General features: G+C 64.4%; 1 protein-coding gene across 2 annotated transcripts; it reads right to left on the reverse strand.

Moving 5' to 3' along the window:
- On the reverse strand, positions 1-8693 carry LFNG (LFNG O-fucosylpeptide 3-beta-N-acetylglucosaminyltransferase). Of its 2 annotated transcripts, none has more exons than XM_068524589.1 (8): positions 8174-8693; positions 3628-3676; positions 3022-3121; positions 2784-2919; positions 2570-2655; positions 1980-2145; positions 1353-1438; positions 1-1171 (listed from the first exon to the last, which is right to left on the reverse strand). In XM_068524589.1, the coding sequence occupies exons 1-8, from the start codon at positions 8600-8602 to the stop codon at positions 1105-1107; spliced, it is 1119 nt and encodes a 372-aa protein (XP_068380690.1). In that variant the 5' UTR covers positions 8603-8693; the 3' UTR covers positions 1-1104. The 2 variants fall into 2 exon arrangements, with proteins under 2 accessions (XP_068380690.1, XP_068380689.1); XM_068524588.1 differs by having other exon boundaries at positions 2766-2919.
- Between the last annotated feature and the right edge of the window lie 6208 nt (positions 8694-14901).

The raw sequence follows: 14901 nt of genomic DNA on the forward strand, positions 1-14901 counted from the left end.
CCAGGTTGCCCCAAAGAGCATCTTTATTCGCAGCAAAGGACGTCACCATAGCAACACACTTCAATTCCCTGAGAACTTTTCCCTTATCATTCACTTTCCTAGCTATGTCTTTGCAGAAGGAAAAACAGAAGACAAAACACACCTCACTGGTCAGGTGCGCCAAGCTGGGCTGGTAGGAGACAGGTTCTATGCAGGAGGTGGGCAGGGAGAGGCCAGATACCACGACATATAAATACACAGAGTGTTAGACATTTCCATCAGCTTTAACAACAAAGATTATCCCAAGTTTGGCTTCTGCTTTTTCTGATCCACAGAAAAGATAAAATGGCACCCTCCCCAACCCCCCGAAAACACAGACAAAAACACCCTACTTTGTACCCACCCCCTTTCGAAAAACAAGCACAGTAAAAAATACTGTCACAATATTTACAGACACACCCACTATGGGCGACTTTCTCTCTACTTCGGAGAGGAGATAAGAGCCTCAGCTGACTCCCCGGTCACAAAGGGAAGATGGCCAAGAGAGCGGGGAAGACCCCTGCCCGGGACGGCGCTGCACGTCACCCAGCGGCAAGGCCACGGGGGCTGCTGTTACTTGGAGCCACGGCACCCAGGTACCCAGGCCAGAGCTCAGTGGGAGGAGGGGACTCGGGCCACACCCCCCAAACCCAGCTTCCTCGCAGCACTGAGCATGGTGAGTTGTCCTGGGGGCTCTGAGGAGGAGCCAGGATCCCAGGGGGCAGGCGCCCGCAGCGCTGGGCCTGCGCTCAGCGGGAAGGGAAAGGCACCTGCACATCGCTGCAGAGCAGCCTCTGGCCCCCATGCAGCCCAAAGACCCCAGAATAATAATAAACCGGCCCTCAGAGTGACCTCTGACTTACAAATCCTTCTGGGGTGGAACACGGAAAGACAGACGGGCGGTGCCATGCCTGCTCCTCGGCAGAGCAGAGCTGCCCAGCAGTCTGCTACACGGATGGGCACACAGTACACACACAGGCACAGCCCTGGGGGAGCCTCGAATGCCAAGGCCAGGGCGGCACAACAGGGGTCCCCGGGCCCTTTGGATACCAGGGGTGCCCGGGGACAGGGTTTCAGCCGTAGCTGCTAGAAGATGGCAGTGTGGGGACACCAGGGTGTGTCCGGGTACAGGTGGCAGTGGATGGAGCGGAACCTGTGGGGACAGAGTTGGGGGCTGGTCCGTGTGGGGTGCGGGTACTGAGCTCACAGCACCGGGGGCCCTCTTCCACCCAAGCAGGCTCCTGGGGGTACTCTTTCATCATCCTGCTTAGCTGCAGCAGACCCCAAGGGACCCTAGGTGAGCCCCGCCCCCATCTGGGCCGCAGTTTCCTCACCTGGATGGGTCGGCCTCCACTGAGAAGGGCCCCTTAATGTGGACAGCATTCCGCTTGTTTTCAAACATGCCGTAGCTCAAGGTCACCTGCAGGGGGAGGGACAGAGTGACGCTAGGAGGGGTGCCAATGCCACCCCACCCTGCCCTTGCCCGAGGCTGGCACGTGTGTGGCTCCACATGAGGGAACAGCCTTGTCTCCTGCCCACCCTTGGACCGAGAAGGAAGGCCCGTGAGCCACGTCGCACCACACCCCACCGGCTCTGCACCCCCAGGAGCCAAGTCCAAGGGGGGCTTCAGCTGGGGCTGGTGGTGTTGCCAGCCGTGGCCAGAGAATATCTGCTGGCACAGAGAAGACCCGAAAGGCACAGAGTTGGCATCCCACTGAAGACAGAGGCGGGAAGGATGGACAGCAGGACTTAAGCGGGGGCCGCGCCGGTGGGGGGAGGGGGGTGTCTGGGAGGCAACCAACAGCAGGGCCTTTCGTGACCTGTTTAACACAGCGACCCACCCCCACCCCCCGGCCCTCCTCCCCCACCCCACTTCGTTCCTCCCTCCCACCTGCCCCTCCCCTCCTCTCCCAGCCGCTCTCCTCTGTCCCCATCCCTTCCCGGGCTGCTAGGCAGCGCACCTGCTCATGGAGCTCGGAGGTGGGGACCTGCTGCAGATTCTCCAGGTGGGAGTGGAAGAGCCCGCTGCGGATGAGGGGCACGCCCAGTAGAGCCTCCACGATGTAGCCGATGGTGCAGTCGTCCGGCAGCCGGATCCGCTCGGCCGTGCTCATGAAGTGGCCTCCGCTGTGGGAGGGCCGGAGGGCCGGAGTGAGCCGGGGCGGGAGCTGGGCAGGACCCCACCAGGCAGAGCGTCACCCCGGCCAGGCCCAAGAAGGAGGTGCACATGCCCGGCGGGGCAGGGCGCAGCCCAGCCCGTGCCCCTGACGGGCTCTCCCGCTGGCAGCTCCCCCCCTCCCTGAGCCCAGGACAGCCCCCTCCTCCATACCAGCCAGATGATTCTCTGGGAGTTGGGGGTTGCCGGACGCGGGAAGGGGTCCTGACCACCCTGGTGGCTGGCGGGCAGTGGAGGGGCGACTCACCCTGTCACCCTGCCAGTACACGTGAGGTTGGGGACACGGGTGCTGGGAAGAGGAGTCAAGCCAGGCCCCCAGCGGGGGGACCTTGGGACCTGGGGCAGCCTCGCCTGTGCCCCAAGGCACTCACTCACCTGGCCCAAGGGCTCATCTTCAGGGCCAGCCCTCGGCTGATGCAGAAGCCAGCCCCGCCGGTGGCAAACCAGAAGTGGACGGGACGCTGCGGGAGGGGGCACGTGGTGAGACTCCCAGACCCTCCCCCCCAGGCTGCAGGGACACCTCCCGCCTCCGCCCCCGCTCAGCGCAGGCCTGTGTGGGCGGGACACTCACCACCTTGCTCTCACTGACCCTCTCCGTGGCCTGGATGGGCCTGTCCAGGCTGGGCTTGCCGAGGTAGATGTCCTGCGTGTGCGGGTAGCTGGCCAGCAGCCGCAGCAAGGCCCGCACGTTCACGTAGTTGTCGTCGTCCACGTGGCAGAACCACCTGGGGCGAGGCAGGGCGTCAGGGCGGCCCGCGGGGGGCACTGCCAGGGCAGGAGCCCGAGGAGGGGGCGCTCCCGGGCCCCGGCCGAAGGCCAGCACTCACTTCCTCCCCGATTCGATGAAGCGGTCATACTCCACGGCCATCTTGCAGGACAGCGCCTGGCGGCTGTGGGCAGCCGAGCAGTTGGTATTGACCACGTTGCCTGCGGACAAGGGGAGGGGCTGTGAGTGGGTCCAGGGTGGCTCAGCGAGGGCGGCCTGGCCCGGGGTCACACAGCAGGCCCCGTGAGAGCAGAGCAAGAGAGGGTGGGTGGCAGTCTGTCTCGGGGCGCCCTGGGTTCAAGCCGTGCCTGCAGTGGCCTCCCCCTCAACCCCTCCCTCGAGCAGGACCCAGGCCCAGTGATCTCACCCCCCGCCCAGCCCAACCCCCTCCTGGGGGCCCCGCCCCACCCCGCCCCTGCCCATTCAGGCGGCTTTTTCCCAGCACCAGCCACCTGTTGCCGCCACACCAGCTCAAAGGGCCCCGGGCGCTGAAAGGGGCTCATTTGCATGAGAATTGGGCGGGGGGGGGGGCGAGTGGTGGGGCGGAGCGTTGAGCAAACCCCTTGAGTAAACTGCCCTCCCAGGCCCGTGGCCTCGGTGACCTCTCCAGAGGGGAGGGTTTCCTCTGGGCGGGAGCCCCCCTTGCCTCCCCACGTCCAGGGCTCACCCGTGCGCCTGGCCAGGGCTGCATCTTCCCCGTCCGTGAAAATGTACGTCTGCAGGGAGAAATACGGCCTTGAACAGGCAGCTCTGTGCCCCGGCCCCCGGCCACCGTGGGGTCCAGGGCTGGGCACCCTGCGGCTTCACAGGGATCCTTCAGTCACGCCCATGCCCCACCTTTGAGCCTCAATTTCCCCACATGCAGAGTGGGGCTCAAGTGCCTACCCTGAGTGGAAGTGGGCTGGGGGCCCAGGAAGACCCCACCCCACCCCCTACCTCGACAGCTGGGCCCAAGGTCAGCCGGCAGCTGCGCCGGCACGAGCCAGGTGCGGTGCCCCGCCCACCCGCCAGGTAACCGGCTCCCGGCCCGCCCTGCACACCTGGCGGGGCACACACCCTTATTGACACAGTGCCCAGCCTGTGGGAGGGGCGGAGGGTGGGGGGGGGCAGGCGGAGGAGGTCGGCTTTGGGAAGCCAAGTCTCAATCAGTCGGGGACAAAGGCCTCTGCTGGGCGGCCGCCAAGCACAGGCGGACAAAGGGCCCGGAGAGAGGGTGAATCACCAGGCATTGTCCGCCAGCTTTGTCCTGGGCCGCGCTGTGAGGGGAACTCGGCCGCGTTAAGCGGGAGTGGCCGCACAGCCCATTACCATACAGCTGGCCTGGTTAACTGGGCCGGGCTGGGCACAAGGTCCGGCAGGCTGGGGTGTGGCCCCAGCCCAGCAGTCCTCCGGGCTGGGCCCGCAACACCGGGGCCCCCCTCGCACCCCTGGCTGCGTGACCAGCCAGCGGAGCCGGTCACCTTCTCTGAGCCAAAGCAGCCTCCAGGGTTCTAAGGAGACACGGTCCGCGGGGTTGAGGCGGGAAACCTCACGTGCTCCAGCGCAGTGACCAGCGCCCCCAGCATCCGTGCAGCCCCGCCTGCTGCTCGCCTTGCTCAAGGCCGCATCAGGGCTCCACCTGTGCCAGCACAGGGCCACCCCTGCCAGGATCGCTCCGCGGAAGCGGGGGGGGGGGGGGGGGGGCTGACGGGGAGGGGCCAGGAGCTGCCAGCGCCCGCCTGGGCCCGTCGGCACACGGGGAGGAATGTTCCTTTTCCTCTGCCCGGCCCGCCCAGCGCGTGCCGCCCAGCACACCCAGGCGCGGCTGAGTGCAAAGCGCGGGCCCGGTGGAGGGTGCCAGGAGCACAGGCAGCCGGAGACCCCCCACCTCCGTGCCCACCAGGCCTCGGTTTCCTTCTGTGTACAAACGGGTGCAAGGGAGGGGCCGGCGTGTGCAGGCCTGGCATACAGCACGAACCCAGCGACCTGGGGGACTCGCCTGTGGTGCCCACCCTCAACTGGCAGCCCCAGCTCCTTGCCCAGCCTGAGCCCAGACCTGGGCACACTCTCAGTGAGGCCACAAGCTGGCTGGGCCTAGAGAGAGCTAAGGGGGGTGGCAGGCTCCTTCTACACCCTCTCCACGCACGCACCCCCTCCTTCCAGAGCAGACACCCCAGGGCGGCCCGCACGCACAGACTCGCATCCAGCCCCCCCAGCATCTCAGCCCAGGAATGCCGTGGGAGGACGAGGCCGGCCCGTGCAGACGCGCCGTTGCCGCCACTGGATTAAAAGGAAAATGCTTTCTTAATGAGATCAAGGGAGGCCTGTTCTCCCGCGCGCTTGGTGGTGCCCTAAAAACCCAGCCCAAGGCTACGGAGATTAAAGTCACCTTTGTTCAGAGGGGAGTGCTTGGAGGCGTGGGGTGTGGGGTGTGCGGGTGCCGGGCCTCCGGTCTCCCCACATCAGAGCAATCAGGAGGGGAGGGGACGGGCTGCCCGGCCGCGGGCCTCACCCACTGCTCAGAGCCTCAGTTTCTGCCCTCTGTGCAATGGGCGGAACCAGAGCTCACGGGTGCCCAGAGCAGAGTGCCCCGGCGCCTTCTCTTCTTTCATCTCCCTAACGGCCCTGAGAGGAGGGCACCACTACGACCCGAGTGTACAAGTGGGGAAACTGAGGCCCAGAGAGGGGCAGCCCCCAGTCTGCAGTCACACCCCGGGGCAGAGGCGGTGCTGGTCCACCCCAGCCATGCCTTCCAGGGACCAAGACACCCCCCCACCCCGCCCAGACCCCTCCCCACTTCCCCGAAAACGACAGGGCTGGAGGAGGAAGAGCAGGGCAGCGAGGGCCGCAGGGCTGGCTGTGGGGGGGGGGGACACCCACAGGAAGCGGCATTGTTCCTGGAGCTGCGATTCAAAGAAACACAGGATGCCAGGCTCTCCCCCCGACAATTGTGGCTGCCGCGGTGGCAGCCGCTGCAGCCTGGCCCACTCCGGGAGGGATGGGGGAGGAAAGTGTGGGCCAAAGGCCCAGCCCCTCATCCTGGACTTCAAGGCCCATCACAGTGTGGTCTCTATTGACCACCCCCACCCAAGTCACTCCAATTGCTGGAAGTTTCTTGCACACCCCCCATGCTTGTGCTCAAGATGCCCAATTGCCCTTTCAGGGCATTTTCTTCTCTCAGTCTAGCTCAAATGGCACCTCCTCCAGGAAGTCCCTCCCTCCCCAACACGGGTCAGATGCCCACTTTCAGCTCACACAGCCTCTCTGGGTTTCCCCCGCTGCGGCCCTGACTTCCTTGAGTCTTCCCCCATCAGACTGGGTCTGAATCACCCCCCACAGGGCTGGGAAAGGAGGTCTCTCTGTTGAAACAGTTTCAAGGACCCCTCCCCCACAGGACACCGTAAGAGGGGTTCCTGCTTGCTGTGACACATGAACCGATTGCTGGGGACAGATTCGGCCTCTCCTGGGTGGGGGCCCTGGGGTGAGAAGGAAACCCAAGTGGCCCCTCAACGGGGAGCAAAGGGTCCAGGGGAGGGACCGCCTCCACCCCGACTCTGAGTACTCCCTGGGCTCATTCCCTATATCTCTAGGCTTTGCCAGTCCTCTTTTACGACACCCTACTGGAAGGGCAATGCTTTCCCTGTTTCAGAGATGAGGAGACTGAGGGTCAGAGAGGCCCTTGGTCTTGCCCAAGGTCACCTAGCTTGGCTGGGACTGGTACCTGAGAACCCCCTGACCATATTCCCTCTGCTGGAGAAAGCCCCCAAAGTCCAAGACGAGGGGTGCTCAGAGCTGGTGGCAGCCCAGAGGGGGCTGAACACTGCCAAAGGTCACACAGCAGGGAGGCAGAGTCCTGGGGGATGGTGCCCGGCTCAGGGGTGGTGCCCCACAAGGGCTGTCACTCAGGGATGTGGGGGACCCCACAGGCCCTCATCGCCAGGCAACCTGAGTGGCCAGCACGCCGGCGGCGGTTCCCATGGAGCACATAGCTGCACACAAGAGGCCGGACGCCTTTCTCCACTGGAGAAAGGGGCTTTGTTACCTTGCCCAAGCGGCCGGCGTGAGAGCCGCCCGGCGCTGGGAATCCTAACGGCCCAGCAGCCAAACAAAACCCGCAGCCCCCGCTGCCCCCTCCTGCCGGCCTGCTGAGCCCCTGGGAAAGGGACGCTGTGTTCCCAGGAGGCTGCCATGGGGTTCCCAGGGCCCCCTCCCCATGCTTGGACCAGATAGGACCCTGCCCCCCCAGGTCCCATCAGGACCCCACCAGGGCCCTGCCCCAAAACAGGGCTCAGCCAGGCCAGAAGGGCCCCCCACCAGACCTCGAGGGTTGAAACAGGGAGGAAGTGGTGTGGGCTCTTCTCTGAGCCCCCAGCCCGGTCAAGGGTCCTTCACCCTCATCCCAGATACCCAGTTTGTCCCTTGAGTTTCCCAGCTCAGGGATATCCCCCCACCCCACACCCCCGCAGGGCTCACGTTCTGCCCTCGTCCTGCCCCAACCCAGCCGTCCTGCTGCAGCCTGGAGGGAGATTTTCAAAGTGGGGTGTGTCTTTATTATGTGTGTGGAGGAAGTCGATGCTCGGCTAGGATGTACCGAGCACAAGGTGCCAGGCTCCAGAGACTTCTGCACTGTGGAGAGAGGACCGCCGCGCAGGCTCTGAAACCCCGTGCTCTCTTTCTTTTGAGATGTACTCCCCAGGGCCCACTAACGCCCACCCTCAACTTCAGAATATTTTCTACAGTGACTTGTCCCATTGCAAAGACTGGGATGGGGATGGGACTGGCCCTGTGCCCGGGGGTCCTAACCCCACTCCACCTCTAAGGAAAGAGTCTTCTTCCCAGGGAAGGGTATGAGCCCAGGGTGATGCCCCACGCAGAACCTGCCTTGGGGAGGTTTGGGGACAATAATGCCCAGTTCATGAGTTCCAGTGTTGGGGGGCAAGAAGCATCACAGGGCACCAAGCCCAGGCACTGGCGGCTGGTGGAGGGTCAGCGCAGGCCGCCCAGGGCCCTGGGAGTTGGCTGGGGATGGGTCCCCAGCACGCACTTCCACAGCCGCATGGGGAGAGTGGCCCCACCAGGAAAACTGGGCTGGAAAGGGCTGGACTGGCGTCACTACCCCCCGATACTCCCAGTGGCTGTACAGAGATGCAGCCTGGCGCCCATCGGATGCTGCCACCAGCTGGACAAGAGGGCATCTTCTCCCCTGCCCACTTGCCCAGGCTGCGGGGGCTCACCATCTCCTTGTGGCGCGAGATCCACGTCTCCAGCAGCAAGTCGAGGCGCGCGCGGTGAAACTTTTTGGTGGTCTTGACCGCGATGAAGACGTCGTGCGGCGTGAGTGGCTCGGCCGGGGGCCGCGGATGGCCGCCTGCGGGGCGGGGGACGCTGCCGGGCGGTGGGCCCGCGTCTCTACGAGAGCGGGTCAGCAGGCTGAAGTACTCGGACAGACTGTGCACCTCGCGGACTAGCGCCCCGGGTGCCGCCGCCGCCTCCAGCCCAGGAGCTGGGGCCACCCCCGAGGGGCCCGCCAGGCTGCGCAGCGCGCGCCGACCGCGCTCAGCGGGCACCGGGGGCGGCGGCGGGTCGGCGGTGAGCACCAGCAGGCAGGCGAGCAGCGCGCCCGCCAGCGCCAGCAGCAGGCGGCGGCCGCAGCGCTTGAGCATGGTGGGGTGGCGGCCGCGCGGTGCGCCCAGCCCCGCGCGCCCTGCCCGGTGCGCCCTGCCCCTCACTCCGGCGCCGAGGATCTCGTGTCCCGCGGCAGGTCCAGCAGTGCACCGCCCGCGCCCCGCGCTCTTAAACCTCCCCAGCCTGGCTCCGCCCCTCCGGGGGCGGGGCCCTGAGTGAGGCCCCGCCTTCAGCACGAGCTCACTGGCTCCTGGGCCCTGGGGCGGGGCCTCTCCAGGTTGCCCCAGATGCTCGGCAGAGCCCACGTGGGGCCGCGGCGGGGGTCTGGGAACTGCCGAGCGGGCGTTGTGGGCTCCCGCCCCCGGTCCGCACGTGCACGCCCCGCCCCGCCCCGCCCGGATCGCCCCCGCGGGCAGCGGGGCGGCTTGGGGATGTGGGTTCGCCCCGCCCCAGTGGCCCTGAGGGGGAAACCCAGGCTGGCCAGCGCCGGCCGGAGCTATACTCGGCGTCTGACATGCGGAGGGGCGCGCCCTTGGCGCTGTAATGGGGATTCTGGGACAGGGACCTCGGGCTCAATCGTCCCGCGGGGGACGTCCTTCCTTCCTCGCTCCACCCTTCCCCTCCCGAGCCCGGCTTCCTGCCCTAGGGACGGCGCAGGCCTTGTAACAGGGCTGCTGCCTGGGTGGACCTGACCGCTCGGTCCAGAGTACCCTTTATTGATATCGAGGAGGTGCTTAGCCACCTGAGCCACAGGTAGGGACACGAGGTTCCAGCGAGAAAGCACCTTACGAAATTCCATCCCTAGCCCCCGAGCTAATTTCCTCGTCTCTGCCCAACGTCGGAGGGCAGAGGATTGGTTCCCCGAAATCCTCGGGCGCCCCGTGGCGCCCCGAGAAGAAACCGAGATCGCCCCTCCCCGCGCGGGATGAAAGGCCGCCTTCTGTCCCATTTGGTCCCTCTGCTCTCGGGCCAGATGTGGCCCAGCTGTGCCCCCGCCCCGCCTCCCCGGCACACGGCGGCTCCCACCCCCCGGCCCTTCCCACGGGCTGGGCCAGCCCACCGCACGAGCAGGGGCGGCAGGAATGTGCGCCGACAGCCTGGGTTGAGGGTTAGGGACCAGGGGCAAGGAAGTGGCCAAGGGCTCCCCGTGGCGAAATCAAAGTCTGAGTCGCCCGCCCGCAGCATCTTCCGGAAGCGCGGCTAGGGGCGGCTCTCCGCTTGGCTGCCTCCTTCCCCTCCCTCCTCAGTTCCTCCGAATCCCCTCCTAAGGAGGCCCTAGGCGACCACAGCGGCTAAACTGGTACCCCCTTAGCGCTCACTCTGCCCGCTGGCCCGTTTTCTTCATAGCGCTTACCTCTGCTCGATGGCACCCCTTCATAGTCCCTTTCCCTCCACCGGAATGTCAACTGCGGAGAACAGGGCCTGGAACGTAGTAGGTGCTCTATAAAGATTTATTGTGTAAATGTCTGGCCCGGGTTCCAGACTCTCGCCTGGCCCATTTGTTCTTAGGGCCCTGGGGCCCTACCCCTTGCCCCTCTGGGATGGGGTGCGGTGGAGGATGGGAGTTCCCAGGCCTCTTCCTGTACCCACCCCCAAGGTAATTAGCAGGCGCCACCTCAGGCAGGCAGATGCCTGAGCAGATGGTGCTAGCTGTGCCCAAGTGACAAGACTCCCATGGAGTCACCTCCTGCCATAAACCCCTCCCCCATCAGCCAGAGCCCAGCCTTGGAGCCTCTAGTCAGCTGGAGAGGTGGGGGTGGGCAGGGGGGAAATGGACCCGATGGCGGGGTGGGCCACCCCCAGTCAGCTGAGCCCCAGCACAGCTCCAGCCTCCTGTCTGAAGGGTCTCTGTGCCCCATTTCCCTCGCCCCACCACTGATGCTTATCTATCCCATTCCTGGGCTGTTTTGAGAGGGAGCCTCCTTCACGGCCTTCCTCTCTCCCCTGGACCTCTTGAGCAGCCTCCACCCTGGTCTCCCTGCTCCCAGTCTACCTGCTCTTTTGATTCTCTGCTCAGAAACCACACAGCTTAATCAGACCCCCATGCCCCTGACACACACACACACTCACAGGTCAAAATCTTTGATGGTTTCCCATGGCCCCTGAGTTCAAGTCCTAGCCTGGTGTCCACATACCTCCCAAATGGGTCCCAGCTCCATTTCTTGCTACTCCCTGCAATGCCTCCCCATTCTCTAACAGCCCCCAAACCGTCAAGCCCCCAAATCTTTGCATGAACTGTGCCCTGTACCTGGGATTCCGTCAGTGGCACCCATATTAAGTGGTACCCACTAGGTGCTGAGCATTCTGCAAGAGGTAGGAGGGACAGCAGCGTGAAGCCATGCCACCCCATACTCCCACCTGATGAGGTCCTGTGAGCCAACCCCTCCATGGCCCCGACCCAAGGGGCGGGACCCCCCTGCTCCGCACCCCAGAGCATCCCTGCTTTCTCCGACTCGTGCTTCCCGGTTCGTGCTACATAGTCCTGGCTGCTGTGCCTTTGACACACCAGACCGCAGACGTGATGTGCCCATTGTACAGAAAGCAAGTTGAGGCTCAAGAAGCACTGCTGCATTGTACTCGGGGAGCAAGGAGGAGGAACAACTGTAGAGAGGGGCAGTGGCGCAGCCTGGCAGGCGCACGGTGTAGAGGCCAGCAGGGGGTTTTCTGCACCTCTCTGCAGCCAGGCTTGGTGGGAGTGGGGGGACCTGGGTGTGAGTTCCTGTCTGGGAACAGCAGGACAAAGCTTTGCAGCATTCTTGTGGGGACCATGGGCTTTGGCAAGAGTGATTCAATTTCTTTGCTGTCAGGAGAATGGAATTTCGTGGTGACTCCTTGAGGTCTGAAAACTGTAGGGGGGTGGCGGCCTAGCCACCCCCGCCCCCTTCCCTAGGCTCAGCTCCAGCCTGAGGCACTCCCGTCCCCTGCCCTCACCCTAGACCCAAAGGCTCCCTCCAGGGACCCACTGGGCCAAACAGCTCTGAGGTGGGGGGCGGTGAGAGGAGGAGGAGCTGGGCCCAGGACAGGAAATGGGGACCCAGGGAAGGGATGGGGAGGGCTGACCAGGTTGCCAGGAAACCCCTTGGGGCCTTAGGGTCCTTGGGAAGGGGGACGGGGGAGAGGCTGTGCCAGGGTCCTCCCCAGGTATGGGACACAGCCCTGGGGCTGGGGCCTTCTAGAGCCAGACTACTTGCTTTCCAATCCCAGAGGGGCCACTTCTCAGCTTTATGACCTTGGACCCGGGACATTCCTCCTCTGAGCCTCAGTTTCGCCACCCATAACACAAGGATGCCATTGTTGTTCATCTTATAAGGTGCCGGCCGACGGGCAATAAGTCAGGCGAGCAGGCGGACTGGCCCTCTCGCCCAGGGACATGGGTGTGTGCGCCTCTTGGGCAGCTGACCTCCGCTCGGCATGGCACGGCCCCTCCACCAGCCCCAGAGTGGGGCTCCTGGGCAGCCGGGTGGCAGAATGGCTTGAGACCTGCCGAACGAGGCTGGGTGGAGAGGTGGCCGAGGACGGGGGCCCACATGACCAGCGAGGCCCCAGGGGACTCTCCTTGCCTCCCTGTCAGCTCAGAGGAGGTGCTGTGTGCCCGTCCGAGCTCAGGCCCCCTTTCCGGGCTGGGGCTCAGCCTGGGGCCTCCTGCAAATGGAATCAGTCCCAGCGGGTTCTAGAAGCCCCTTCCCCACCGGCTCCTGGAGACTTGGGGCTGGCCTCCCCTGAGTGTCTCTTTCCTGGGAAGATCTAGGAGACATAATGGGTGACCCATTAACTCGAAGGGAGTCATCCAAGGCAGTCCTGGGAACAGCCTTTCCCAGCCCAGCAGCAGAGCCCAGAGAGGGAAGGAGGGCACGGTCCCCACCTCCACGAGGTGGTGGCCGGCAGGTGGAGCCGGGCAGGGGCCTCACGCTGCCCCATCTGACACAGACATGAGAGGCCTGTCCTCAAGGCTGCCGTCAGGGCGTCCGAGGAAAAGAGACAGCGTGGGAGCCCCAGATGCCAGGGTGCCCACGGGCTTCCTAAGGGGCAGTGAGTGGCATGCCCGCGGTGGCCCAGAAGCTTCTGGACGAAGAGTCAGTGCTGGCAGGAGGGGAGGTAATGGAGAGGGGTTGGCTTAGAAGCTCGGTGCAGGAGGGAGGGGGCACAGCAGGCGACGGCAGCTGATCCGCATTACTGATGGTCTGGGTGGCAGTGCACCCGTGAGAACAGACAGCCTACAGCTGCAAATGAGCCCCCGGCCCAGTTCCGCCTGCCTGCCGGCTCGCTCTGCCTGGAGCCCCTCACCCCCCACCCATGCTCTGTGTGGTCTTGGGCCAGTTCCCTTCTCTCTGTAGGTCTCAGGATTTTACTTGACTCTGTAATAGGGATATAGCTGGTACCTGCCCCGCCCTGCCAACCCTGGGCTGGCTAGGGGCTGGTACTCTGCAGATGTAAAGCACCAATGAACACTGGTGTCCTGGCCCTTTGGCCTGAACCTTGGGGCCTGGTGTGGTCAGAGCAGCCAGGCCGACTTGGCCTGGATGGCTGAACAAGGCTTCGGGGAGCGTGGATGCATGGATGGATGGATGGATGGATGGATGGATGGATGAGGACATACAGAGACTCAAGAGAGCATTCCTTCCCCCCCAGCCCCTTCCCGCTCAGGGGAACATGGGTCTCGGGGTAAAAGGAGGCCTGGCAGGGCTGCCCACTGAACTCTGAGCTGGCAGTGGGGATGGGGCCTCAGGGCAGAGCTGACCCCCATGAAAATGACCACATGCTATGTGTCTGCCCTGCACTGGGAAATGGGCATTTCCCACTGTGCCGCCTCAGGAAGGCCTCAAAAGGTCCCACTCAAACCATTGGTCTTACAGATGGGACACAGGGGTCCAGAGAGGGGAAGAAGGATGCCCTCGACCCCACGGGAAGGTCAGGGTGTCTCAGCCCTGGGACCAGGGTTTGCGCACACAGTGAGGGCGGCAGGCCTAGAGCTGGCAGCTGTGTTTCTTCCTGGTGGCTATGCTGGGGCCATCTGGGCCGCGGGGCTGGACGGAGCTAATCTGATTTGCAGCCCCCGGTGGCAGAACCCCACCGCCAGAACCCATTACTGACGTCCTGCAGGGGCCAGATTCCCACCAGGGAGACACCAGAGCCCCTCTGCCCCAGCTGGCCTTTGTCTTCCCAAGAATGGCTAGCTTGTGCTGGGCAGGGGTGAGCCGTGGCTGTGCTGGTGCCTGCCAGGCTCCAGGCATGATCCCCTGCCCCAGTCATGACCCTGTGCCCAAGTGGATGGGACCAGACCCCAGGAGCAGTGGGAGGAGGGGCTCCGGGCCGGATGGGGTAGCCGGGCTCAGAGTCTTGGCTCCCAGGGAGCCCTGCTTCCTGCGTGATCCTGAACTTGCCTCTCTCTCCTTTGACCTCAGGCCCCTCCTCCATCTGGAACACGGGATGGCGTTGTCCTCCCTCTTGCTCACCGGCACGGGGGAGGATGTGGCATCCCTTGATATTCTGGGCTGGACGTGACATCCCTTGATATTCTGGGCTGGACGTGACATCCCCTGATATTCTGGGCTGGACGTGACATCCCCTGATATTCTGGGCTGGACGTGACATCCCCTGATATTCTGGGCTGGATGTGGCATCCCCTGATATTCTGGGCTGGACGTGGCATCCCCTGACATTCTGGGCTGGACGTGACATCCCTTGATATTCTGGGCTGCCCTGGAAGCTGGCGGGGGGAGGGGTACATGCCCAGGAGCGGCAGTCACAGCCCCAGAGAGATAAGCTGCCACCATGGACCCATCCACCCATCTGTCTGTCTGTCCATCCAGCTGTCCGTTCACCCACCCATCCATTAGCATCCCTGGGCGCTCTCTCCATTCCCAGCTCTGGCTCCAGGGGAGTGTAGGAGGTGACTCAGACACAGCACCTGGTTCCAGGGGGCTCACAGTCTCCTGGGGAGGATTCTTCCAGCACCCAGATGTTCCCCAAACAGGCAGAGGGTGGTAGGGGCTGGAAGATGGGTCAAGTCCAAGTGTGCCAGGGGCCTGGGCAAGGGAGAATCCACCTTGTGCCAGGGCTGGGGGTACAAGGCTTCAGGAGAGGCTTCCAGGAAAAGATGGTGACTGTCACGCTGCAGCTTGAAGGTCTGGGCAGGCAGAGGTGGGAGGGAAGGCAGTCGGGGGTGACTGGAGAGGCTGTGTGCTTCGATGGGGGTGTGGGGAGAGGAGCAGTGGGAGATGAGGCTGGAGAGGTTAGCCGGAGCCTCAGGATCCAGGCTCAGGAGGTCGGGCTGGGGAGGGACTGGGGAGGCACCGGGGAGCCCCAGAAGTTTTGTGAGCAAGAGGGGTGTGGTCCA

The sequence above is a fragment of the Eschrichtius robustus genome, chromosome 16 (assembly GCF_028021215.1).
Source record: "Eschrichtius robustus isolate mEscRob2 chromosome 16, mEscRob2.pri, whole genome shotgun sequence".
NCBI classification, from domain to species: Eukaryota; Metazoa; Chordata; class Mammalia; order Artiodactyla; family Eschrichtiidae; genus Eschrichtius; species Eschrichtius robustus.